The sequence below is a fragment of the Glycine soja genome, chromosome 17 (genome assembly GCF_004193775.1).
Source record: "Glycine soja cultivar W05 chromosome 17, ASM419377v2, whole genome shotgun sequence".
NCBI classification, from domain to species: Eukaryota; Viridiplantae; Streptophyta; class Magnoliopsida; order Fabales; family Fabaceae; genus Glycine; species Glycine soja.
In genome coordinates this window covers 23,961,145-23,989,025 of record NC_041018.1, presented here as the reverse complement: position 1 = coordinate 23,989,025, position 27,881 = coordinate 23,961,145, and the positions used below count along the sequence as shown (strand labels likewise).

The following is a 27,881-nucleotide window of genomic DNA, read 5'->3' as shown; positions in this document are numbered from 1 at the left end:
AGTCCAACTCTGACATCAGGAGTGTAGGAGTAGCTGGATCCAAAACTAGCGGGAAATACTCCAGAGCACTTCATTCTATTTGCGCCCTTCTCTCTGTTTTCATTCACCGAGCCAGAGAGAAAGAAAGAACTGGTCTCTCTCCCTCTATAACCACACGCGAAAAAAGGGTACAACACCCTCTTCTCCTTCTCTCACTCTCATTCGTTCATCTAACTTCTTTTTCCTTTTCACACATTTACTTCTCTTCTTAAATATATCATCTTAACCTTCCGTATCTACCTCCCTTCCTCGCTCTCTATTATTTCTCTAACTGCACTTTTTATTATTACTACTAATACTATTGTTACTGTTATCATCATTATTTCTTATTCCTTATCTCGTTCTCCATACTGGTAATTTTATACGCTTACTTGGGTCCTTTAAATCTTTTCTTCCCGCAAGATTTTCCTGATTCTGGTTTTTCAGATTTGTTGTTGTTGTTGTTTTAAGGGGAAAATCTAAGAATGAATCCGAATTGTTGTGTTTTGGGGGCCTTTTTTCTTTGAACAATAAATATCAATTCAATGCCTATCTTTCATGAATCACAGAAAATGAGCTTTCCACGTAAAATTTTGCACCTAACCTACATGGCTACACCTATTAGTGATAAGTAAATTATCAATTAAATTGTTAAGCAATCCAAGGTTTTAAATTGTAGGCAAATGCAGCCAATGCTGCAGTTGTGATGCAATCGCGGAGACCTCCGAAACCATGATAATATGGACGTTGCGGATCATAATTTGAAACCTTGAATCATTTGATACATAATGTTAATCAATAGTTTTAGTCATGGTTATGTATGGAATGCAACATGTGAAATGTTTGGTATAGGGATAACAAGACTCATAAAAGAATTATTTTTAGATACATAGACAAATTAACTTTCTTTGGTTTGAAATTTGATTTGATGTGGCAGAACAATGGCTTCTCATATTGTTGGATACCCCCGCATGGGCCCCAAGAGAGAGCTGAAGTTTGCATTGGAGTCATTCTGGGATGGAAAGAGCAGTGCCGATGATTTGAAGAAGGTGGCTTCTGATCTCAGGGCGTCCATTTGGAAGCAGATGATTGATGCTGGGATCAAGTACATCCCCAGCAACACTTTCTCATACTACGATCAGGTGCTTGATACTACCGCCATGCTTGGCGCCGTTCCACCCAGATATGGATGGAACGGCGAAGAGATAGGATTTGATACCTTTTTCTCCATGGCCAGAGGTAATGCATCTGTGCCTGCCATGGAGATGACCAAGTGGTTTGACACCAACTAGTAAGTGGCAACTTAGATTCTGCTGTATTGATTATTACTCCTTTCGTTCCTGATTATAAGATCATTTTAATTAATTCATGCCTCTTAAGAAAAGTAGTTAGTTAATTATATTAAATCTGTCAATTATTTATACTATCATGGCAAAATTACATTTTTTCTTATCTTTCTGTCCACTTAATTGTTTCTTATTAATATTTAAAAAAAAAATAATTAAGTAAAGATATATAGTGAAAATAAATAAATAATACATTTAAAAATTAAAAAAAATTATAAAAAGAAATAAATAAATTTCTAAAAGGAGTTTTATAATTAAAAACGAAGGAATTACTGGTGATGCCATGACTGACCTGATTGATTTATGTGCATTGATCCAGCCACTTTATTGTCCCCGAGTTGGGACCTGATGTGAATTTCAGTTATGCTTCCCACAAGGCAGTGAATGAGTACAAGGAAGCCAAGGCGGTATGAATTTTATAGCCATTCATGTTATCTGCTTATTTACAAAGCTTAGAGCTTAGTTAAGTTAAGCAGTGGGTGTGAGCAGCATCATGATTTTTTGAGTGGTTAATATTTAGGGCGGGTCGACCCATGAGAACTAAAGTAAAAATTGAAATTTCTTTTTTTACTTTAATGAAAAGAGTGATATGTGAAACCTCTTAGTCAATATGCCTAATATTTTTCACTTTAAAAAACTAATAACAAATGTTTGTAGGCCTAAAGTGATAGTTTTAATTATTTTACCTTTGGACTGAGCATGAAATATTATCAATATCTAGATTCTCATTGAATTTCTAATGTTTCTTCCAGCTTGGAGTAGATACAGTTCCAGTCCTCATTGGCCCTGTATCATACTTGGTGCTCTCCAAACCTGCCAAGGGTGTTGATAAGTCGTTTTGTCTTCTTTCTCTCCTCCCAAAAGTCCTTGCTATCTATAAGTAAGGCTTTAAATTGTGTGCAGCACATCTTCATTATTATTTTTCCCTTTATGATTATATTTTTGTGTTAATTATTTCTCAAACTCAGGGAAGTTGTGGCTGATCTTAAGCAAGCTGGTGCTTCGTGGATTCAATTTGACGAACCTATCCTTGTCTTGGACCTTGGCTCTCAAACGTTGCAAGCACTTACTGCAGCATACGCAGAACTTGAATCTACTCTATCGGGTTTAAATGTTCTTATTGAGACCTACTTTGCTGACATTCCTGCGGAGGCATACCAGACCCTCACAGCTCTTAATGGAGTTGCAGCATTTGGATTTGATTTAGTCCGTGGAACTAAGACTCTTGATCTAATCAAGGGTGGATTTCCCAGTGGAAAATACTTGTTTGCTGGCGTGGTGGATGGAAGGAACATCTGGGCTAATAATCTCACTGCTTCTCTTGATACATTAAATAGTCTTGAGGGAATTGTGGGAAAAGGTACTTGTTGCAATTCATGAAAAATTTTGGGAGACTTTTTCATTTTTTTAAATATTTTTTGGTAAAATAATCACTTTTTCTTAGATAACAGTTAATATTTTTTTGAAAGGGAGATAACAGTTAATATTTTTTTGAAAGGGAGATAACAGTTAATATGATCACTTGATTGTTCTGAATCTGGACTAATGGTTTGATTATTGCGATACTATATTCATGGTCTCAGGTTCGAGACATGACAGGTTCAAAATAATCACTTGATTTGTCTATTTACTAAACTATAATGCAGATAAACTTGTTGTGTCCACCTCCTGCTCACTTCTTCACACTGCTGTTGATCTTGTTAATGAAACCAAGTTGGATAATGAGATAAAATCATGGCTGGCTTTTGCTGCCCAAAAAATTGTTGAAGTAAATGCATTGGCCAAGGCATTGTCTGGTCAAAAGGATGAGGTAAACTCTGTTCCTTTTATTTTATCTTACATCTGACAAAATGAGTAGTTAAATAAATAGATGATATTTATTAGTTGATAACAAAGTTGTAGTTTTCGTAGTGGGGTAAATATAAATGAATACAATAAAATATGGTTATCTAAATTCAAATAAGTTATAGGGAAAAATAAACAGTATTTTAAATTTAAAAAATGATACCATCATGAAACATTTACTTTTGTAACTATTGTCATAGTAAGAAATTTTTATTTGCTTTTCAAATAGATTCTTATGCAATACACACTTATAAAATCACCATGATTTCGAAACAATCAATATAAGAATTGGAAGAGAGATTGTTTGATAAAAAGATCAAAACAGTTTTAAAGTGAAAATAGTGTATCATTATCACTGACATAAAATTAACAAATTTGAGGAAAAGTATAATGTTCCCATAATAGTAATAACAGGTATCATAAAAGTAGCCAAGCATTTTGTTAGCAAGTTAGCAGTGACCGGAAATATATGCATATGTTGAAAAAAAAGATTTTATTTCTTTACCATATCAAATATAAGAGTATGATCCCCTATTTATACTAGAATAGAGTGATCATTTGACTAATCACATAAATACTTAATACCTTGTTCCAAGATACTAAATGCTAATGGAAAACTACAAGACTTCCTAACTCACAACCTTGACTTAGTAACTTACAACTTTTAACTTAGAAAATTATACAATTATAAGACTCATAATTATAAGCTTAGAAACTTGTTATTATTAATTTTCTAATTAATATCTAACAGCATATTCATCTCAGTTTCAATACAATATTCACTGAATTACTGTTTTTATCTTTTCAATTTCAGGCCTTTTTCTCTTCTAATGCTGATGCTCAGGCATCAAGAAAGTTTTCTCCAAGAGTGACTAATGAAGCTGTTCAGAAGGCTGTGAGTGTTTATTTTCTGTTCAGCTGCTCAATTCAATTGAGCAGGGTTTTTTTTTTATCCTAAGATTTTGAATACCAGCAGTTTATAACAATCACACACTTTACCCAACCAAACTATACCCTCTTGATAGCTGAACAAGATTTGTTTGGAAATTTAATTCTCTTTTTAAATTGTTATTGATGACATCTTTTAGTTTCTTCTCAGGCTGCTGCATTGAAGGGTTCCGATCATCGCCGTGCCACAAATGTCAGCACTCGATTGGATGCTCAACAAAAGAAGCTCAACCTTCCAATCCTCCCAACCACCACAATTGGATCCTTCCCTCAGACTGTTGAACTGAGGAGGGTGCGTCGTGAATACAAGGCTAACAAGTAAGATGCGCCTAGAGTTGATAGGTTGGCTTGTTTTCTTGACCATTTTGGCTTTTATTGATTATTTTGATTTGTATTTTTTTTTTCTTTCAGAATCTCAGAGGAGGAGTATGTTAGTTCAATTAAAGAAGAAATCCGCAAAGTTGTTGAACTCCAAGAGAATCTTGATATTGATGTCCTGGTACACGGGGAGCCTGAGGTCTGCTCTCATCCTCACATGAGCTAGGACTGAATATTATTAACATGTTGAAGTAGAGAACAAGAGTGTTCTATCACACTGAAACTCAGGGTTCCCCCAAAATAAAACAATTAAAGTTCATGTTTTAGGTTATTATTAGTTCTTATAAAATAAAAAAGGTCACATATGTCCACAAACATGTCACTATTTTGACAAAAATGTTTAACATATAATTATTTATTTTAAAGTAAAAACTTTTTTTAAAAAAAAATTATTTTAAGTTCCTATCACAGTTGGATTGGTTCTGCTGAAACTATTTTGATAAATCTGTATTCACCTCTTTCGTTTTGAACAACAACATGCTCTTGTCAGATTTTCTGCTCCTCGTAGTTGTGATGTTGCGAATTCGCGGTATGTACTTTGTACTAATGTCTAATGGCGTGCCTTTCCTTATTGCAGAGGAATGATATGGTGGAGTACTTTGGTGAGCAGTTGTCAGGCTTTGCCTTCACCGTTAACGGGTGGGTGCAATCTTATGGATCTCGTTGTGTGAAGCCGCCAATCATCTACGGTGATGTGAGCCGCCCTAAGCCAATGACTGTCTTCTGGTCATCCACTGCTCAGAGCATGACCAAACGCCCAATGAAGGGAATGCTTACTGGCCCTGTCACCATTCTCAACTGGTCCTTTGTTCGAAATGACCAGCCTAGGTACAAACAAATTAATTCCTTAGGTTAAATTAATTTTTAATCTTTTAATTTATTTTTTAGATTTGACTTGGTTTTTTTAATATTTTTTTAATTTAATATAATTTTTTAAATCGATTCAATTTAATCACTTATCTAAATTGTAAAAAGTAATACTAAAAAATAAATTGATTTTAAAAATTAGATTACTAAATTGAATCCAAAGAGAATTAAATTAAATCAATTTTAAAAATTAAAGAATCAAATTAAATAAAAAAATTAGAAGATAAAATTAAACTTGAATAATAAATTAGAAGATCAAAAACCTAATTTAATCAAAGTTAAGAATATGTTTGATTTAGATGATAAAAATAAAAGATTTTTTTTAATTAAAATAAAATATAAAGAGTGTGAGACCCACAAAAAGTATAAAATTTTTCTCTTATTTCTCTCCTTCCACCCACAACAAAACACAGCCTAAAATAGCTGAGAAAGAGAATATGATGGTTATTTTTAACATGGTGTTAAACCTATATATCTACAGGTCTGAGACCACCTATCAGATTGCTTTGGCTATCAAGGATGAAGTAGAAGATCTTGAAAAGGCTGGTATTACTGTTATCCAAATTGATGAGGCTGCTTTGAGGGAGGGGTTACCATTGAGAAAATCAGAGCAAGCTAACTACTTGGACTGGGCTGTGCATGCCTTCAGGATCACCAATGTTGGTGTGCAGGATACAACTCAGGTACTTCTCATGGATTACAAAAAATCAATGCATTTTTTTATCGTAGGAATTGAGTATAGTACCAAAGGGTTTACAAATCAACGAGTTAGATAGAATGCATTTACATCAAAATATAATATTTTCTGTATTCTTAACAATTGACAGATCCACACCCACATGTGCTACTCTAACTTCAATGACATCATCCACTCAATCATTGATATGGATGCTGATGTGATCACCATTGAAAACTCTCGCTCTGACGAAAAGCTCCTGTCAGTGTTCCGTGAAGGAGTTAAGTATGGAGCCGGAATTGGCCCCGGAGTCTATGACATTCACTCCCCGAGAATACCACCAACTGATGAAATTGCTGATAGGATCAATAAGATGCTTGCAGTGCTTGAGAAAAACATTTTGTGGGTCAACCCTGATTGTGGGCTCAAGACTCGCAAGTACCCTGAGGTGAATCCAGCCCTCACAAACATGGTTGCTGCCACAAAACTCATCCGTAGCAAGCTTTCCAGTGGCAAGTGAATGGTGTCACTAAAGTAGAATCTCAATAATCACCATGGTTCTGCTTGATTCAAGGAGAAAGGAAAATTTACTTTTGTCGTTGTTGCAATAACTGAGTGTTGAATATTTAGGTGTTTAGTACGTTCTTCCCAGCTTTTTCTGTATTTTTGTTGTGGCATTGCCTCAATATGCAAATGCAATATTGTATTCTTTTTTCTTCTTTTCCATGCATCAATACAATTTTCTTGTACTATTGCTTCAATTTGCAAATGCAATATTGTATTCTTTTTTCTTCTTTGTGTCCTAAGCTAAGTTGACTAATGCACTATTGGTTAGGCATATATCCAAGAAATGGAGCAACAATTTACGAATAAAAACATCTTTATTTTCTTTGGCCCCGTTTGTTTGTTTTTTTTTTTTCCAACAGAAATGTCCAACGCGTAAAGCCTGATATAACGGCAAAAACAAAATTAAGATTATTTTACAAACATTTAAGAGCAACTTTTTTAAAATAACATTCCATGATTGGAATTGTATAGTTAGATTTGCTTTATCACACAGCCGTTTTAACTTTCAGGAATCATTTGCTCCAGCTGCGCAACTGAATGTATCATGTTATAGTGGAACTGCAATTAGGAGGAGATGCAAAGCTAAGGCAACAAAACGGCCAAAGTTTCTATTGATCATTCTGTTGAAAATGTTAATCAGTATCTATTTTATTATACTTTATTCGAGTTTATGTTAGAATTTCTAGTGTTACGTTATTACAGGTTTATGTTTTAATTAGAGTTTATGGGTTGTTACAAATTAATGGGTAGCTTTGCTCATCATTATTTTATGTTATGAATCTTTTGTATTTAAAGATTAGAAAGTATGATGTAAAACATCACAGTTTCAGCCTTCATTTTATTGTGTTTTTTCTGAAATTTCTTTCTTATTTCCGACAAAGTGGTATCTGAACTCAATTGTTCTTGAGGGACCTAGTAAGGAGAGATTTTATCAAACACTTACCTTGAGAGTTGAAAATGCAAATGTAGTCTAATATTGCCAAATTTTTAGGGTGAGAATTATCACTTATGGGCAGTCATAATGGAGGCTTAATTTGACACCGATGATCTATGGGAGGCTGTTGAAGAGGATTATGAAATTGATTCATCACCAAACAATTCAATGACAAAATGGTCCTCAATTTTGGTGGTTGTTCTCTCTTTGGTGATTCATTCAATTTGAAGTGTTTCTTAATCCAATAGCTCTTAAGGTGGTTTTCCCTTGCTTCTTGACTCAAATTCTTTAAGGGATGACACCAATCCTCCTTTCCAATTTCCTATATGGCAAATCACAAACAAGGAAACAAAGAGACAAGCAATAACCAAAGACCAAAAAAATGAAATGAAAGCTAAATCAATAGAGTTTTAACAAGACAAATTTTCAAGGATTATTCAACAATTAAAGCAATGAAAAGCTAGGTTGCCTCCCAATAAGCGCTTCTTTAACGTCACTAGCTTGACACATCATCCTGTTATCCAGGATCCAATAATGTTCCCACTTCCAAGACCTTCTTCTCATGTCTTCTTTCTTCCATCACATGAACCTTAAAATAGACATTCCGGTCAGGTGGCTCTTTATCTTCATGAAATAGATCAAAGCTGATTCTTTGATATTCTATGCCCATTTGTAACATCTTCTTTCCCATATCTACTACGTAGCTTGCAGTAGACATGAATGGGCGACCAAGAATGAGAGGAATATCTACATCCTCTTCTATGTCTATCACAATAAAATCAGCTGGGAATATAAGGTGTTTCATCTTCACTAAAACATCTTCAATCACTCCATACGATCTTGTGATGGAGCGATCTGCCAACTGAAGGGTCATGCGTGTAGGCATTATCTCAAGCTCTTCAAGTCGTCGGCACATGGAGAGAGGCATTAGATTGATACTAGCTCCCAAATCTATGAGAGCTTTTCCTACAACAACCTCACCAATAGAACATAGTCTTGTGACAACTCCAAGATCTTTGTGCTTAGGCGGAACAATGCGTTGAATCACAGCACTACAATTGCCTTCCACCACAATTCTATCACTGTGGATGTACCGGTTCTTCTTCGTCAGCATATCTTTTAAAAACTTGGCATAGAGTGGCATCTATTGAAGTGTTTCTCTAAAGGGCAAAGTAATTTCCAGTTTCTTGAAGATATCAAGAAATCTGGCCAAATGTCTTTCTTTATCTTTCCTGGAAGGTACCAAGGGATAAGGTACTTCCTTGCTTTCATTTGAAGTAATATCCTTCTTCTTTTTAGTGTTTGCTTCACTCTTGCCTCTCTTCAACTCATCATCAACAACTTTCTCTTTTTGTTTTTCATTTTTTGACTTTTTTTCTTTTTCTTTTTCTTCTTTTCTTATTCTTTCTTTTTCTTCCACTTTTATTGGTGTCTTCTCCTCCTTGTCATCTTCAGTCTCCTCATTAATCTCTTCAAGTTCTACAAAATCAGAAACAGGTTCAAGTGCTGGCTTAGGTGCCAGTTGTTGTTTATGTTCCTCCATCTTCTTTCCAGCTTCACTATCATCTCGTTGGATTGCCATTCTACTTCTAGTCATCACAGCTTTACATTCCTCCTTGGGATTTTTCTCTGTATTAGCTGTAAAACTGCTTGATGATCTATCCGCCAATTGCTTTGCAAGTTGTCCCACTTGGACCTCAAGATTCTTTATGGCGGACTCTGTGCTCTTCTGATTGGACATAGAAACCTGCATAAACTGAGCTAGAGTCTCTTCCAGCTTCGTTGTGCGATCATAGAGACTAGACCCTTGTTGTTATGGCCTTGTGGATGGTCCACCTTGATCTCTATTGAACTGATTTCTAGGGTGGTTCCTCCATTGTCCCTACTGTTGATTATATTGCAGGCCATGTTGGAATCCAGAAAATCCTCCTGCATTAAAATTGTTTCTAGGCTGATTTCCCATGTAATTGACTTCACGAGTGGGGTGTTCTTCAATAGGAATACAACATCCAGATTCATGAGCTCCCCCATAGATGGTACATCCTGCAACCTGCAAAATAGAAGCATGTGAAGTATGTGCAAAATGAATTTGAGTTGGCAACTTACTTAGTGTTTCAGTCAAGACTTCCAGTTGCTTAGACAACAATTTGTTTTGTGCCAACAATGCATCTTGGGAGGTTAACTCCAATAAACTCTTTTTTGGTAGGAATGTGAGCTCTATCTCTCAAAATAGCAATGTCGCTTGTACTCAATCAAGATAAGTACTAAAAAAGTTTTCCAAAACATTGAGTAGCACAAGAAGTTTTCACAAAATCATTACGAAAGAGTTTTACTCTCTAGTAATTGATTACCAGAAGGTAGTAATCGATTACCAGTGTTTTAAAACGTTAAGATTTCAAATTTCAAGAGTTACAACTTGTGTTTAATAGTTTTAAATCATTTTAAACTAGTGAAATCGATTACACAACACTTGTAATCGATTACTAGAGCCTCTAAACGTTTTAATTTTCAAAATTCAAAATGAAGAGTCACATTTGTTGATGTGTAATCGATTACACCTTGATGGTAATCGATTACCAGTGACTGATTTCGAAAAATACATTTCCAAAAGTCACAATTCTTCAAATGACTTGTTTTTGAAGATTTTTTCAAAAGTCACAACTTTTTAAGTGACTAGTTTTAAAGAAATTGTCAAGAGTCATAAGCTTTGACTTGAGTCATCAAGAGATTATAAATATGTGACCATGACATGTATTTGAAGATCAATCATCTATCTTTCAATCTGTCTTTCAATATCTTCTTGCATCTCTTTCAACAGATCTTTCTAATTCATTTCTGTTCATCTTTCTAAAAGTTTTTGTTCAAACACTTTCTCTTCCAAGAAAAGTTCTTTGTTCAAAAACTTGTGCTATTCATCTTTTTCATTCTCTTCTCCCTTTGCCAAAAGAACAGAAGGACTAACCGCCTGAATTCTTTTGTGTCTCTCTTCTCCCTTACAAAAGATTCAAAGGACTAACCGCTTGAGAATTCTTTTGATTCTTCCCTTCCCCTTAAACAAAAGATCTCAAAGGACTAACCGCCTGAGATATCTTTTGTTTCCCCTTACAAAGATTCAAAGGACTAACCGCCTAAGAATTCTTAGTCCCAATACATTAGAGGGTGCATCCTTTGTGGTACAAGTAGAGGGTACATCTACTTGGGGATTGTTATACTGAGAACAAGAGAGGGTACATCTCTTGTGGATCAGTTCAAGTGGAGGGTACATCCACTTGGTTTTTCAAAGAGAACAAGGGAGGGTACATCCCTTGTGGATCTTTGGCTTGTAAAGGATTTTACAAGGTTGAAAGAAATCTCAAGAACTGTAGGTTGCTTGGGGACTGGATGTAGGCACGGTTTGTGGCCGAACCAGTATAAATCTTGTGTTTGTCTTCTTCTTCCCTACACTCTTTAATTTCCACTATGTACTTGTAATTATTGCTTTTACTTTTGGTTAATTTTCTATTTCTGTTCTTTACTTTGTTAACTTAGTAGTAAAAGCCTAATTGAATCTAGTAACATTAAGAATGATAGATTTTTAAATTAGTCAAGACACGTTAATAATTAATTCAACCCCCCTTATTAATTATTATGAGGCTTCTTGATCCAATAATCCCATGTCTTAAAACTATTACCTTTGAATGAATGAAGCCACCTCTTGGCTTCTCCCGATAAAGAAAATGAAAACAAGCTCAGTTGGATTGCATCTTCAGGCACTCTAGCCAACCTAATAGTATTGCATATTTCTATGTAAGTGGCTAAGTGTGCATATGGGTCTTCATTTGGTAATCCATGAAACAAATTATTCTGAATCAACTGAATCAATGATGGTGGATAAGTAACGGTTTGTGCTTGAAATTCTGGTTGTGCAATGCTGGTGAAAAATTGTGGCACATTAGAACTTGAATAATCTTCCAGAGTAACTCTTCTTGGCTCTTCAGCCATGATGTAGTCTTCACTAGGATCTAAATGAGAATGTTCTGCAATAGGAAAACTAGAAGATGCCTCAGAAGATTGAGGTTCTTCCTCTAGAATTGCTGCTACCTCTAAGTCCTACAAAATTTTTCTAATTCTCTCTTGATTACGCCTTCTACAAGTGGCTTTAATCTCCAAATCAATGGGAATCAAATCACCTACAAAAGATCTTCTTTGCATACAAGAACAGTATAATAGTTATCCAATTCAAAAGAATAATGAATGTACTAAAACTACTATGTTAGTCAAAGGAATCAAAAAATTGAAAAAGTAAAATTAAAGCAATGCTGCAAAACTGAACTAAACTCTACTAACAGTTTAGTTCCCCGGCAATGGCGCCATAAATACTTTTGTTGACTCCCCAATGCAGTTACTTTTTGTTCATTTATGTCTCAAGGAAATTTCAATGGGGGGTTTACCAGAAAGCACACCGGATCGTCAAGTATTTAAAATTTAAAATGGATGAATCCGAGTATCGAGCACAGGGAACTAATGTTAGCCTAAATTAAGTTCAGAATCGAAGCATTGTTGAGAGAACATGCATGAGTGATAATTTCAAACAGAATTTAAACTAAACTTTTATGCTAAAAACTATAAAACGCAAGGTAAATAAAATGACAACAGTAGGTAGAAATGTTGGGTCTTTCTAACAAACAAGCTGATGCATTGAAATATATTTCTTTAATCAATCATACTCTTGTGTTCTATGTTGTAGCCTAAATTACTAAACCCTCGATCCCTCATCAGGCCGAATTAATCCAAGCTTCATCCTCAGATCCCTCTTGTTGGACTAGGCCCGATTTAGACAACCCTCTTAGGTTTAGACTAACTTAAACTGATTTTCGTCCACAGATCCCTCATTTAAGACTAGACTCAGCTCAAGTAGCTTACGAAAGTTTAGCCTAATTTAGACTAAGCTTCGTCTGCAGATCCCTCATTTAAGACTAGGCCTAAACTAATCAGCATTATTGTAACAGCATAATTAAAACCAAAACTTAATCCGCATATCCCTCATTTAAGACTAAGTTTTGATCCTGCTTCAATCAAGTTCTAAGGCAATAATACATTTTCCAATGCTAAAGTCACCTAATTGTGCACACAATTGGGTGATCAAACCAAAAGCATACAAACATTAAGCAATGAATGAAGCATTGAACATAGGAAGCACAATCAATTAGATATTATGTATTTACATAAGCTGTTCATTAGAAATTCCCAACTAGGGTGTTTAGTCAACCATTACAAAGAAACCCTAACAATAAATGAGATTAAAAGCAGAGAATGATAGTTTCTTACACAAGAAGAGGAATTCCTCCTCCTCTTCTCAGCATCTCACACTCACTCTTTACTCAATAATCTCTCTAAAATGAAAAAACCTAGGCTTCAATGCACAAGTTGTTCCTCTTTGCTGCTTCTAGGGCTCTTTTCCTAAAATAGGAACTGTGGAATGCTGTGCACCAGTGCCTCTAAAAATTCTGTGCCAAGTCTCAAAAGGTGTTTATCCTAAGTCTGCACAAAACAGGCTTTAAAGAGGCTCAGAATTCACGACCTTGCGCTTAGCACCACCCTCGCGGTTAGCGCGAGTAAGTGGAATTGGGCTTAGTGCTAGCCTTGCGCTGAACCTGGCTGAAGGCACCTGCTACGCTTAACGCATTGATCATGCGCTTAGCACGCAACTTTGATGCTGATGCTCTGCCAGATTCTCCTTTGCGCTAAGTGTGTTGAAGCTGCGCTTAGTGGTGGATATGTGGTTAGCCCAACTGCTGAGCTTAGCCTAACTGCTACTTTTTGGCAATTCAAAACTTAGCCTATTTTTCACCTGAAAATGCACAGATTTCATCATTAAATCCAATGGAAATGTTCTAGAGACAATGTTAACCATAAAACAAGATTTATTTACAAAATTAACTCCAAAATAACCATAAATTGGGGAACTATACAATCTTTGGAAAATGATTTCTATACAAAAGTTAGTCGTATAAAGCGACTAACATGTTCTATGGTGTCTCCTGAAATGCTAAACCCCGATCCCTCGTGATAGTCAAGCCTAATCCTGATCAAGCATCATCCTCAGATCCCTCTTGTTGGACTAAACTTGAACAAAACCAAATTAAGACAAACATACAAACGACTAAGTTATCGTACCCTGATCCCTCGTGATAATACGATAAACTAGCCATGTCCTATCAAGTTCTAAGAATCAGACTAGTTCCCACTGTTGAATGATCCTAACAAAGCATGCATCTATGTGATCAAAGCAAAAGCATACTAAAATGACGTACTAATAGCACAGAGAACACACAAAACATCATTAAATAGATAAAATGGTATTTACATCAAGTACCTACAAGGAAGAACCAACAGAGGATTTAGCTCTCCATATCTGAGAAGCTTCCTTTATAACAAAAAGAAGAGAAAAATGAAGGATTGAAGAAATACAAGTAGTGGGGATGTCTCCTCCACCTCTAGAACCTCACAATCACTCACAAACTCATCCCAAGCTATCAGGATGACTTCCTCTTCAAGCTCAGTTCTCTGCCAGTCTTCGCACAACAAAAGCTCTCAAAACTGTTTGGAACTTGGACCTTTCTTTCTCTAGAAATCTCTAAACATGTAAAAGCTTCGAGAAATGCCCAAACCCCCCTCTCCATTTCTGATTTCAGGCTTAAATAGGTGGCATTGTTGGTGCTTGCACACTCAGCGCAACTCTGGCTCGCATAGCGAGTATAAGTGAATTTCGGCTTAGCGCGCGTCTTCTCGCTTAGTGGATGCATGCAAGCAGTGCGCTTAGCGGGATGAGCCCTTGCTTAGCGCACATGTACAGCTCATCCTTCTTCCAGATTCTTCCTCGCGCTCAGCCGCAAGAGTGGTGCGCTCAGCGGATGACTCCCTAAGCCGGTAGATTGGCTTAGCGAGAAGCTAAAAATCAGCATTTCACAAACTTGCCTAATTAACCTGAAATTGAAAGGAAATGATTATTAAATACACAAAATGGGAGTACTAAGTACTTATTGCCTATATTTAACAAAAAATAATTACAACACTACAAATGACTATAAATGGGAGGAGTTAGATACAATTTGAATAAATTTCTTACACAAAAGTTAGTCATATTCATCGACTAACACCTACCTATGAATTTAGGGTTTAAGACCCCTAGTTTCTACCCTAGAGTTCAAAAAATGCAAAGACATTACAATCCTAAAACCTAAATCTAAACATTGTAATCAGCAGTTTATGTACAATTGAATATAGGAGTAGAGGAAGTTGTTTGCAGCTTGGGCTGCTAAGGAAGATTGGTAATTTGTAGTGTAACCTTTTCAATTTTCCTATCGGGCAACTTTTGTTGGGCTAAGAGACCTTCTTGGGTGTTGAATTTAAGAAGTCTCTTTGATGGAACCATGGCTCTATCACTTTGAAACTCATTAGCATTGACATCCATGTTCTCAGTGATCTCTATAGCCTCCCTTGGAGGCTTGAGAGAGGTCTTCCTACCAGTTGAAGCATCAAGCATAAGCTTGCTTTCAGCTTTCAATCCACCTAAAAACATGTTTATTTGGAGAGCTTCATCAAAATTACAACCAACTCTCAATTAGGCAGTTAACACACAAGTTCTATTCATAATATATAATTTCTTCCTTATGCCAACTAGCTTTTCTTAGCTAGTAGGCCAGTACCACTACATGCCTATATATCTAGCTAAAATGGGACTAAATTGCAGGGACAACTAATGCCTTAAAAGAAACAAGAAACAACCAAGATACCAAAAGTACAATTTCTCATCATCAATTAGGCAACTAACCATCAAGTCAGAAAATGGCTTGTATAACAATCCAAGTATTTCAAATTAAATGTCAATGATAACAGGGTTAGAAGTGTCCCCGCCAGTACAGCACGAAGACCTCACCCTCTCTGAAGAGGAGGACTTGCTATCAGAGACACCACGACGAGTATCCTCCGAGGAGGAACTGCCAATTGAAATGACCTCCCGGTCCATCATGGGTTGCTTAATTGAGCCCCCAGAATCATTGCCACTTATGCCAATGGTAGAGTCAAACAAGAATGAAGACATTATGGAAGACAAAATACCTTGAAGAATCGAAGAAAGTGAAGGAAGAAGAAAAGGGATTGCAAGCAGAAGGAAAGGAAGCAAGAAATCAAAGTAACGGTGACCTGAAATCAAATGTTCACTACATTTAAAAGGGAGACAAACTTTTCAATAACTGGCGGGAGCGGAAGTGGTGCCCTAAATTTTCACACCATGACACACCCCCACTCACCCATGCACCACGACTCCAGTATGTGCCACTCCGTGAGTGAAACATATGCAAGAGTATTGCACGTGCACCACACACGCCTGCAGTAGTAGACAGAACGTAACGCCTATCTTCAATGCACCTTCCAACAGTCAGAATAATGCAGAGTTGTCAAATCTATAGACTTTCATCACCTGACATGCCAAACTTAGCCTGCAAGATCAAATACATGTCCATCTCGAACAACATGATAGAAACAACTCGGACAACACTTGTCCAGGCTCAGGGGCTTGACAAGCCACATCGACCTGCAATTCTCTCACTTGTCAAGGTTACCACACCCGACATAAAAAAAACACTTGTCCACACCTGGGGGCTCGACAAACTCATCAACTTCTACTTGTCAAGACTACAACCCTGGACATTAGATTCTCTCCTTTGACACTAAACAATCTCTTTCGCCCTCAAGACGACTTAGAGCTTAGGGGGCTTATGTACTATCCAGGGTTCACAAAATAGACATGGCACCTTACATGGTATTCTGAGACACGTGCTAACCCTCCATGTCACCTTGGAACAGGAGCACAAACACCAGCCCTTAGTAGTCAGGCTCCCTAACTGACAGGTTATCTATAACCTATTAATATTTGATTATATTTGAATCTCTTTACCTATTAGCAGGTAGTTAATTATCTACAAAGCCACACATTACCTACAAGGTACAATGATCTACTGGCTTTTATCTATAAGCTATAGTTTATCTCTAACATTATCTACAAACTACCAGTTATTATCTATAAGCCGAGAATTGTTTGCAAAGGCTATAACAGTCCCTACAAACAAGGACCCACAGCTACACTCCACTCCTATAAATACCAGGTTCCATCGAACCCACCACACACATTTGCACATGAGCAACAAGCCTGTGCACATCCAACACTTTGTTTTGTAGGTCCTCCCTCCTATCCTCTTGCAAAGACCCCTCTGAAACTCAACATGTGAAGTCCAGGAGCCCACTTTGGCAAAATTTGCAACAATATTATTAAATATTTATTAAAATTTGCACTAACTAAGTTATGAGAAAGTAAAGAACATAAACAATAACTTAAGACAAAAGTAAAGCGGAAATAAAAAGTGCACAATGGAAAAATAAAGAGTGTAGGAAAGAAAAAAGAAAAACACAAGATTTATACTGGTTCGACCATAACCCGTGCCTACGTCTAGTCTCCAAGCAACCACCAGTTCTTGAGATTTCCAATAACCTTGTAAAATTCTTTAAAAGCAAAGATTCACAAGGGATGTACCCTCCCTTGTTCTCTTTGAACAACCAAGTGGATGTACACTCCACTTGAATTGATCCACACGAGATGTACCCTCTCTTGTTCTCAGTATTACAACCCAAGTAGATGTACGCTCTACTTGTACCACAAAGGATGTACCCTCCAATGTGTTAAGACAAAGAATTCTTAGGCAGTTAGTCCCTTGAATCTTTGTAAGGGGAAACAAAAGATATCTCAGGCGGTTAGTCCTTTGAAATCTTTTGTTTAAAGGGAAGAGGAAGAATCAAAAGAATTCTCAGGCGGTTAGTCCTTTGAATCTTTTGGCAAGAGGGAGAAGGAAGAATCAAAAGAATTCTCAGGCAGTTAGTCTTTTGAATCTTTTGCAAGAGGAAGAAGGAAAGAAGAAAAAGAATAGCACAAGTTTTTTATCCTAATTTTTCATAATATTGTGCTCTTTCTCTTCTTTGTAAACACATCTTCTATCTCCAGCGTCACACGCGACTCTGCCAATATTAACACCAAATTAAAGTTAGTAATCTTTTATTAAAGTTTTTAATGATTAATAATTTTAATTTAATTTATAATTAATTTAATATCTCTAATCATCCTAATTATTAGTTAATAATCTATCTGGGGACTAAAATCTCAAATTTATAAAACTAGGGGGATTGAATGTTATAATTAAAAATCAAGGGGATCAAAATCATAGATTTAAAAAATTAGGGGACCAAAATTATAATTTAGTCTAATTCTAAAGTTTTAGTTTTACACATAAATGATGCGAGAGAAATTAAGGATTTTGTAAAAAAAAAAGAGAAAAATTAAGCATATGTATTAAATGTGATGATCACGGGTAGAATTTAGAATAGGACAAATGTATGATTTCTATTGTTCATTGAAAATTGGATTAGTTAATCTCACCTTAACTAGGGTCAATTAGACAAACCCCTTTTTGCAATATTAAATCATTTAGTATGACATTTTTTGAATTTGATGGATGGATCAAAACTTTGAATTTTATAAAACTAGAGGATTAAGCGTTTTTATTTTAAAATAGGATACTAAAATTGTAGAATTTAAAAAATAAGAGAACTAAATGTCTTTATTTTAAAATTAAGGGATCAAAATTATATTTTTTAAATAAAAGGATTAAAGTTACATGCTTAAATATAATTATGGTAATTAATATGAACCGTGTAAATTAGAAGGTTCAAATTTTATATTTATTTTATTTTATTCAAATTCAAATTTTGTGAATATTCATATTTAAATGGATATTAAATGTAATTAATTTTATTTATATTGGTTTTATTATTCTCCATTAAATGAAATTAATTCAAAAAAATTTACTACGATTACCTTAACAAACCAACCAATCAATCCATTAAATCTTAAAAACATTTTTTTCTATCATAATAAATACAAAATAATTATTCAATTAGGCTCTAATTGTATTTTTTTATCATTTCATTCAATTACAATAAAAAATGAAGAAAAAAAAATTACAAATGAAACTTTCTTATGTCAACAAATCAATCCATTAAATCTTAAAAATCATTTTTCCCTATCATAATAAATACAAAATAATTATTCAATTAGTCTTATTACAAGTTTCTTGATTATTTCGTTCAAATTAAAAAAAAAATCTTGATTTAAGTTTCATGATACAAAAGTTATACAATCAACTCATCTATAAATACCTATATGTATATATATTGTTATTTTTCATTTTCGTTTTTTCTTTCTAAAATAGTTAATTGTTAACATTTTTTCTTCCTTTTATTCTGTTTCAATGGCAAAATTATTACAAGCAAGAAACACTAATATATGGGTAAGTTCATTACTCTCCTTTCTTTCTTTGTTATGTTTTCATCTCATTATTCGTTCTCATACTTGATTTTTTTTTAAAAAAAATTCTTCCTTTGACATAGCTTGCACGTCCAATTATTTTACCTTTCCCCCCTCACTTTTTAGTGTTTAAGAAGGATGAAACATTGAAGACAAGCAAGAGATGAATTTGTGGGAAAATTCTATATTATTTACTATTTTTAAAAAAATTATGTGTTTTTTTTCCAATAAATGTGTTATATATTTATTTTTTTCTCATACGTTACTTAGTCCTTTTTTTTCTTTGCTTTTTTCCTTTAGGCATTTGATTTTTTTCTAATAGGTATTAGCATATATGGATATTTGAAATAGGTATGATCATATTTTTTTTATTAGTTTGGTTTCTATGTTTCTTATTCAATATTTTGAATTGTTAGTTAAGTTATATAGTAAAAAATTATGAAGTGTTAGATATTATCTAACATTCATTATGTGGTGTAGGATAAAAATGAATCTTCTAAGGATAAAAAATATTAATAATTAGAAAGAAATATGTAAAACATAACTAAAGTAAAAGAAATTCTACCTAAGATAACACCTTCAAATAACAATTTTCTAAAATACTATGAATATAAAAATATATTTAGATATTATTGACATATCTACTAACATTCATTTATGATCTACAAAGTTGGTCAATGAATCACATAAGCTTTGAAGTGGAGGAGGATCTTTCTCTAAATGAAAAGTTTAAGATGTCATTGATATATGAGCACCCGGAAAACCAAATGAAACATGAAACATGAAACATGGGAGATAATAAAAAGCCATAAACCAAGAAAAGGAAAACCATGTATGTGCTTAGCTGATTTTAACGAAGTATTGTGCCCAAGTGAGAAACATGGAGGGGGAGCTGCAAACCTGAATAATATTGATGTGTTTAGGAGGACAGTGGAAAAGTGCAATTTGGAGGATGCAAGGTATGAAGACTATTGTTGTACATGGTCTAATAAAAGAAATGTGCCAGAGATTGGAGAAGAGAGACTCGATTGAGTGTTTGCTTGTAATTGAGGAGTCGAGAGATGATTGGAAGGAGTATAATGTAAGACATTTACTTAGACACACTTCTGATCATAACCCCATCTTAGTAAATTTTTCGAAGCAAAAAACAAAAAGGAGAAGTAGGAGTAAAAAAGAGAAAAGATACAGATTTGAGAACTACTAGAAAAATGGCTTTTTACGACGGTTATTAAGTACTTTTAATGATGGTTGTAAACTGTCATTGTATATAACATCGTTGAAATGCAACTATTTTTTACGACGGTTATTATAATAACCGTCTTTAAAAGTTAGAACAATTCAAAGACGGTTATTATGTAATAACCGTCTTTGAATGCAGTGTCTGGTTCGAACATCAAAGTCGGTTATTACATAATAGCCGTCTTTGAATGTTACATCTGGGTCGACATTCAAAGACGATTATTTTGTAATAACCATCTTTGATTGTTGCATCTGGTCGACATTCAAAGACGGTTATTACATAATAACCATCTTTGATTGTTACATCTGGTTCCACATTCAAAGACGGTTATTACATAATAACCGTCTTTGATTGTTACATCTGGTTCAACATTCAAAGATGGTTATTATGTAATAACCGTCTTTGAATGCAGTGCCTGATTCGACATTCAAAGACGGTTATTATGTAATAACCATCTTTGAATGCAGTGTCTGGTTCGACATTTAAATATGATTTTTGGATAATTCTGAATTCCCCACATAATCACTAAAATAATCTTCCAATATGTGTTATGACCCATATTTAGAGAGATCCTCAAATCCCATGCCTTCAACGGGCTTCAAAAAATTTCTGTTCCATGAAAAGAATAACTAGTAGTCATACTTAAATACTACCAATGAGGAAATAAGAATATATTTCTATTTTGCTTTTATACAACAAGCAAAGGCAACAAGTCAAGCTCTTCATATTTCCACTATAAATTTTGCCAACAAGTCGATGTAAAACACAAGAACTAGGGGAAAAAAACTTCATTGTGCCAATTCATATGATGCTAAAGTGTCAGCAGCGTACCAGTACAAACAAGATTTCGACATGCGCCATTGCGGAAGTCATGAAACACTCTGTTACGATGGTCTTGCAACATCTTTGCATGAATGTAGAAACATGAATACCCAAGTTCTGTGATTTTCTTGGCAAGGAATTCAACCCGATTTACTGAATTGCAGAAGATGATAGACTGGTTTATTTGCAGCTGAAACAGAACCCATCATCAGCATCATCATATTTCAAAGGCAGCATATAAGAAAATCTAGAAAACAAAGAAAAAGCAAACCTTAGAAAAAAGAGTATTTAGACAGTGGACTTTCTGTCTCTCTTCCACGAATACATAAGGTTTTCGAAGATACCTATCCTTGAAATCCTTTACAGTAACAGGAAATGTTGCTGAAAACATCAAGATTTGACGAGTTGTAGGAATAAAATGAATCAGTTGCTCTATAGAAGGTTGAAACTCTGGGGACAGAAGCTTATCGGTCTGGCAAACCCAAAAAGCAATAAAAAGCCTCAGATTGATAAGTAACTGTTACTACTAAAGACATAAATCTTAAAAGTGCCATAGAATGAACATACATAAATAATGGAAAAGAAAATATGTTCAACTCTATTTAAAACATGAATGAGAAATCAATGAACAAAGGCATTTGCTTTAGAAATACAAATTCCTAATCCTAGCACATTGGACAAAAAAATTAAAGAACATAATGCCCATCAGATCTTCTTCGTCGAATATGATATAATCATGTTTCTTACCTTTGACTTACTAAATCTCTTTAAATATGAAAATGTTTTACAAACTGTACAAGATTCTCAACCAAATTATATAAATGAGTGAATTCAAGGTGAAATGTGTTTACCTCATCCATAACAAGCATAGCACAATCTTTCAGAATACAAACACCTTTCTTGGCAAGATCTAATATTCTTCCTGCAGTTCCAACTAGTAAATGAACTGGTTGATATAAGCACATTATATCATCTTTCAGGCTGGTACCACTTGTTGTAACCATAACTTGAATTTTCAAGTGCTTTCCAAGCTCTTTGCACACTTGAGAAGTCTGCAATGCCAATTCTCGGGTTGGGACCAGTATAACAACTGCATTACAGAAAAAATACATTGAAAACATTCAATTCAAAGCAAGGGTAAAGCCAATCATCATGCTTATTCAAAAAGTCCACAACCATGAAATAACTGAAGATGATGCAGAAATGAATCATGAATCAACAATGCCACCAAAAATATATCAACTATTTTTAGCTATTGCAATAAAATCCAAGTATCCAAAAATTCATCTTCATCTAAAATAACTTTTCAGAAGAATCAACAAGATATCCATTAATTTAAAGGGAATATCAAAATCTTATAACTAAAACATAGAGCTTTTATTAAAACCAGATGTCCAGTAGAGAATAAAGAGAACACAAATAAACTCTGAATTTAGCATTGTTTCATATATATATATTGCTTCAATTCTGTGTAGGCTCACATCTCAGGTTTGTTGTACCAAGTGAAGACTGAAACTAAAGACAATCAACATGTAAGTTGTAATAGTTGCAGTATCGTTCATTTTTTATGACAAAAACCAACTTGATGTGCCCTTCAAACTTGAAAGTTCGGCTTGTTACTGCAACTCCAGCTGAACCTTACCAGTCACAAGTCCCATTTTCTTTTTTTAATAGAACACTGCTTACAATCAGTAACAGGCTACCAGATATGCTTATGGAACTGAGACATCTTTAAATACTATTCTTTCAACTAGGCTATGAGAATCATGTGAAAAGCTTAAGGCAAGAGAACTAGAGGAGGGCATCAAACCTTGAATAACATTATTGTCCTGGTCAATTTTTTCCAATGCAGGAATGCAAAATGCAGCTGTTTTGCCAGTTTCGTTCTTAGCCCTAGCAAGAATGTCACTACCAGTAAGAGCAATCGGAATGCTTTCTTCTTGGATGGGAGAAGGCCTTTCAAAACCCTTCTCATATATTCCCATGAGCAGCTCACGCTTCAAAAAGTAATCCTCAACCTCATTTCCTTTAGTTGGCCGTTACATCCTGAGGAGCAAAAAGGCACCAAATCAAGACAAACAGGTATATATTATAAAATAAAAGTTAATAATGACAAACCCATAATCATAGTAGCTATACGACTAATAAATGGATGGTATTATTTTATGCCTTTCAAGTAGATATTAGAAAATTAAGTAATTATTTACATGTAAAATCTAATAACACCACTCAGAAAATTAAAACTTAGGGTAAAAGCCATTGATTGCACTAGTTACAAGGAACAAAATTCAGTACATCTACTAAATCTCTAGACAAAGTATAATTAGTTGAACTAGTTCATAAATTCTACAAGTATGATTGTAGTCTAAATAACTGACAGCAAATCAGTACAAGAAATTAAAAAAAAAAGACATCAATCAATCAATGAAATTCCAGTTAAATTCTATGACAAGAATTTTCTTCACTAAACATTTATAATGTGTGAAAAAATGACTCCATACTTAAAGGATATGCAAAAAAAAAAGTATGGAATTAGAAATATCACAAGTAAGGTGTAATGCTCTAAGGATCTCAAAGAAAATATATGATTAACACAAAATGCACATAACAAATAACTTGAGGCATACCATGATGTTATTCCATGACCATACCTCTGTCCTATAGCGAGTATCAGCTGGTGGAATCTTTAGTCTTGCTTTCCAATCTTGGGAACTAATAGCGAGTATCAGCTGGTGGAATCTTTAGTCTTGCTTTCCAATCTTGGGAACTAATAAAGGAAAACCAAAAAACAAATGAGGATTCTCTTTCCTTTTGAAATAACAGAACCACTAACAAGAAAATAGCTTCATCTAGCAATAATAGAACAAAACCATACAATGTAATTTTATAATTCCAACTTATTGTAAACTCATAATTGCACCAAAATAAGTTGTAATTAATAATCTTAATAGTTTATAAACGTCATATTATAAACAGATAAACAATAAAACATGTTTCAATCATTGTTATCATAATTGTATAAATTGCTATACAATTCATGTGATTCGATTCAATTCTAAGACACAGCAATTCAGAACGCATTTATAATTTTGGTACTAAATTGCACCTAGAATCATCCGTACTGATACGAATTGCAGGAATCTCTATATTGTATAATGGAGCAATAGGATCTTGCATAAAACCAGGTCTGCTCAGGTCATGCAAAATCTGATAACCATGGTTTCAATAATCACAATTTAAGAAACATTTATTAGTTATATTGCTGAAAGTGTAATGAAAAGCCTTAAATACAAATTACAAATATCTAACGAGAATAATAAGTTAATAAAAGGAAAAAAGGATAGTTATGCTAACTACCAAGAGGCAAGAGCAACAAGACTGATGCAAATTCCCAAATAAAAATAGATCATTGATGTAATTTCTTTTTATGATCAATAATAGTTCACTCAGATAAAAAATTTCAGAGGGCAATCCAACCAGACAAGGAGCCATGCAAAACAAGGTAAAAGTTCCATGCATTTCAGTTCTGAAAAGAACACAAGCAGCAACACATAGAAAAACAACACCACAACAGGACCTCACAATCAGGCTAGACAGACAATGGGATCTCTTTGATCTAGAGATGCCAAAAGAAGACAGGTTCCAGCAATACCAGTGTTATCAATGACATATCACACAAAATGACAAACCAATAACCCAGTATATCATATAACAGATAGTGTTGCAGGCAAATAGCAGAAGTCGTATTCACATATCGTTTGAAATTCATGATATATCAATTATTATACATGTATTGAAATTTAAGTTGCATGAAAATAAAAATTGGAATAATATTAACTCAAAAAGTTAAATTAGCATTAGCCAGAGACTTGCTGGAGATGACATAAGGTTACAGGATGCAAGCTGCAACCACAACACCCATGGCCGAAACAGTCCTGATCCCCAGGAATTCCACAATGCAAGAGTACTATAGCAGCGCCACAACAATTATTTAACAACACCCATGCTTTTTTGAGTCCGATGATGAACTGTTTGATTCCTAGATTAATTTTAACCAAGGGGTAAACTCATTGTCAAGCAAATCTAAATTAGAACAAAAAAATTTGTAACCCGTAATACCTTGCACACAATGGAAGTTCATCTATGTATTTCAATAGAGTCTCGGGTGATAGTGCAGATTTTCCCTCCTAACAACCCATTTATAGTCAACCATTAGAATAATAAAACAAACAGTAATAAGATGACAAGAATTATTTAAAAAGCTTGACAAGAACACCTAGCAGTTTGAAGCTTGGATGAAATACCCATGCCCATAGGGTGAAATGTCTAATGGATCAAACACTAAACCAACCAAAAAAATAAAATTAGACCAACTTGGGCTAAATGACACTACTTGAAATGTTTGAGAATGAAAATATGCACACAAAAAGGATCCTAGTTTGCTGAGAGATGTGTGTATATATATAAATGAGGAAAAAAAAAAGGATTTATGTCATTTATGTGTACTTTAAGAGAGGTATTATATTTTCTTTTGTTTTCTGAAGACCTAGCTACCTAAGCCACAACGAATGGGTAGTGAAGGTAACAAAAAAATTGAAAGTATAAATTTCGTTTATACGTTGTATGACAAAAATTTATAGGAGAAAAGAAAAAGGTAACAAATATTCTTTAACCTTAGATTTGACTAGCTTGAAATTTGAATCTAAGCTATTCTCCTTCAAGCCTTCTAGGATCTATCAATGATAAAATTTTCAGGTGTCAATTGAGAAAGGTATAAGAAGGTTAATTTATCAGAAAGAGAGGAAGATGGTCATCGTAGTACATAGATTTAACAACAGGTTTTCAACAAACAAAGAATGACTGAATCAACAGAAAATAACTAATAATCATAGTTTAACAAATTTGAAAATATTAAGTACTAATTATTGGCTGTGGTGAGACAAACCTATACTTCAACTATTTAACAAATTTAAAGTGTAGTCCCATACTACCATGCCTGAATCAATAGAAAATAACTAATCATCATAGTTTGGCTTGTGTACAACACAGACACTCCTCAATTCAACCATTCTAATAATCCAATTTTTTCTTTACTTGTCAGCAGATTTTTTTTTCATACTTATGTTTTGCCATGTACGTCTTTCGGTTATTTTATTGATCATAGTTTGGCTTCAGTAAAATCTGGACTACACAGTAATCTAGTTTTCTTTTCCAATAATTATTCTAATATGAACTAATAATTTCCAAGAGGCAGAACTTTAACATAATATAATGATAACTTGATATTAAAACAATGCTTCTTGTTTTCATAACTTACCTAATGCAAAGTGGGGGAGTAAAGCGGATAATTGTATCATGTGTTGGCTTGGCAAGGACTCCTCTATACTTTAATTTTTTGCATAGCTCACAGCCAGATACAGGGAACAAATTTTTGCTGTTAAACTCCACTCCAATGAACAATCCTCTTCCCCGTACCTCCTTCACGTAGTCTGGATATTGCTGCTGAATCTTAAGCAGCTGACCAACAAGCTCCTCTCCCATTTGGGCAGATCTGTTCAATAGTAATACATCATTTGCAGATTTTATATATTAATATCTCAGAAAATTCACAGTAGAAAAAATAAATGAACCAGCAAGCCAGTGTTTGTAAGTATCATCAGCTACAAACTCCAAAGAATCACTCATGGGAATTTACGGTGCAGTAAATATTCTCATCTCAGTCAATTGTTTCTCTTTTGGAAATATAAATGGTTCTGTTCATAGATCGCTTTTGCAAATGGAGTAGTCTAATTTTGTCCCATGATCCTATCAACTTGAACAAAACTAACATCCCTAACCCAAAATAAAGCAAAGGCTTAAATCCAGTTTTGGTCCCCCTATTTTGCTCAATCTGCAATTTTGATCCTTCCATTTTAAAAGAGACATTTGGTCCCCCTGTTTTAAAAAATCTGCAATTTTAGTCCCAATATTTCAAAATAAAGACATTTGGTCCTTTTATTTTAGGAAATTCACAATTTTGATCCTCATATTTTTTTTTAAAAAAAATTACCAATTTCGGTACAATCTTCAATTTTATTTACATTTTGTTTCATTTATTTCTTACATTATAATTAATTAAATAATTTTTTGATGATATCTTGAATGAATATGTTAGGTCTAGGATTCAATTGCATCAAAATAAAATAAAAACGTAGGCAAAATTGAGAATTTGACTAAAATTAAAAATTTTATAAAATAGGCCAGCCAAATGTTTTTATTTTGAAATAGGGGACTAAAGTTGTGAATTTTTTTAAAACAGAGGGATTAAATATCTCTATTTTAAAATAGAGGGACCAAAATTGCATTTAAGCCTAAAACAAACTATATACTATAAGATTCCAGGTTCCAACAGAAAGGAGAGTTATGTCTCTTCACATGATCTGACAAATAAAGGGCTTTAAGGATGAAAACAGATGCCCGTCATAATCCAGAAGTTTGACAACTACAAACAAGAAAATGCTAAACAAAAGGAGCAGACTAAAATAAATTATAAATTTATAATAAAATGAAACCTTCCATGCTGTCCCGGTTGTATACAAAGCATCACATCTTTGTCTGCAAGAACTGCACTAACTGGTATAACTCCTCCACCCAATGCTTTCCCTAGTATCTGAGTAAAAAGACAGTTAAAACAGTTATGCATGGTGGTATAGAAAGGAGATAGAACCTTAAAAAAGGTGGGGATAAAAAGAGTTTGCACTTTGCAGCAGAGGCAGTAAATTTATCATTTTCTTGAAAGAAAACACAAAATTGGGTGGCCAAGTCTTTCAAGTGGAAGGTAGTCAAATGCATCTAAATCCAACTGC

At 34.3% G+C, this 27,881-nt stretch overlaps 2 protein-coding genes and 1 pseudogene across 4 annotated transcripts; 1 reads left to right on the top strand and 2 right to left on the bottom strand.

Annotated features, from left to right (window-relative positions):
- Positions 1–6,913, top strand: LOC114393100 (5-methyltetrahydropteroyltriglutamate--homocysteine methyltransferase-like). Of its 3 annotated transcripts, none has more exons than XM_028354359.1 (12): positions 1–167; positions 956–1,309; positions 1,684–1,771; positions 2,117–2,244; positions 2,333–2,724; positions 3,011–3,174; positions 4,024–4,104; positions 4,309–4,475; positions 4,569–4,674; positions 5,113–5,363; positions 5,884–6,085; positions 6,230–6,598. In XM_028354359.1, exons 2-12 carry the CDS (start codon positions 960–962, stop codon positions 6,596–6,598), a joined length of 2,298 nt encoding a protein of 765 aa, XP_028210160.1. In that variant the 5' UTR covers positions 1–167; positions 956–959. The 3 variants fall into 3 exon arrangements, with proteins under 3 accessions (XP_028210160.1, XP_028210161.1, XP_028210162.1); XM_028354360.1 differs by lacking the exon at positions 1–167 and adding an exon at positions 207–392; XM_028354361.1 differs by lacking the exon at positions 1–167 and having other exon boundaries at positions 960–1,309; positions 6,230–6,913.
- Positions 6,914–8,096: 1,183 nt separating this feature from the next.
- On the bottom strand, positions 8,097–9,320 carry LOC114391580. The gene is made up of 2 exons (XM_028352571.1): positions 9,000–9,320; positions 8,097–8,723 (listed from the first exon to the last, which is right to left on the bottom strand). Exons 1-2 carry the CDS (start codon positions 9,318–9,320, stop codon positions 8,097–8,099), a joined length of 948 nt encoding a protein of 315 aa, XP_028208372.1.
- A 12,375-nt stretch (positions 9,321–21,695) lies between these two features.
- LOC114391579 lies at positions 21,696–26,577 on the bottom strand (annotated as a pseudogene).
- Between the last annotated feature and the right edge of the window lie 1,304 nt (positions 26,578–27,881).

Coding starts and splice junctions, on each gene's coding strand:
- LOC114391580 (XM_028352571.1), bottom strand. CDS start 9,320: ATGTCCAATCAGAAGAGCACAGAGTCCGCCATAAAGAATCTTGAGGTC. Junction 8,724..8,999: donor AGGAGAAGACACCAATAAAA/GTGGAAGAAAAA, acceptor ACACTTCAATAG/ATGCCACTCTATGCCAAGTT.
- LOC114393100 (XM_028354361.1), top strand. CDS start 960: ATGGCTTCTCATATTGTTGGATACCCCCGCATGGGCCCCAAGAGAGAG. Junction 1,772..2,116: donor AGTACAAGGAAGCCAAGGCG/GTATGAATTTTA, acceptor TGTTTCTTCCAG/CTTGGAGTAGATACAGTTCC. Junction 4,476..4,568: donor CGTGAATACAAGGCTAACAA/GTAAGATGCGCC, acceptor TTTTTCTTTCAG/AATCTCAGAGGAGGAGTATG.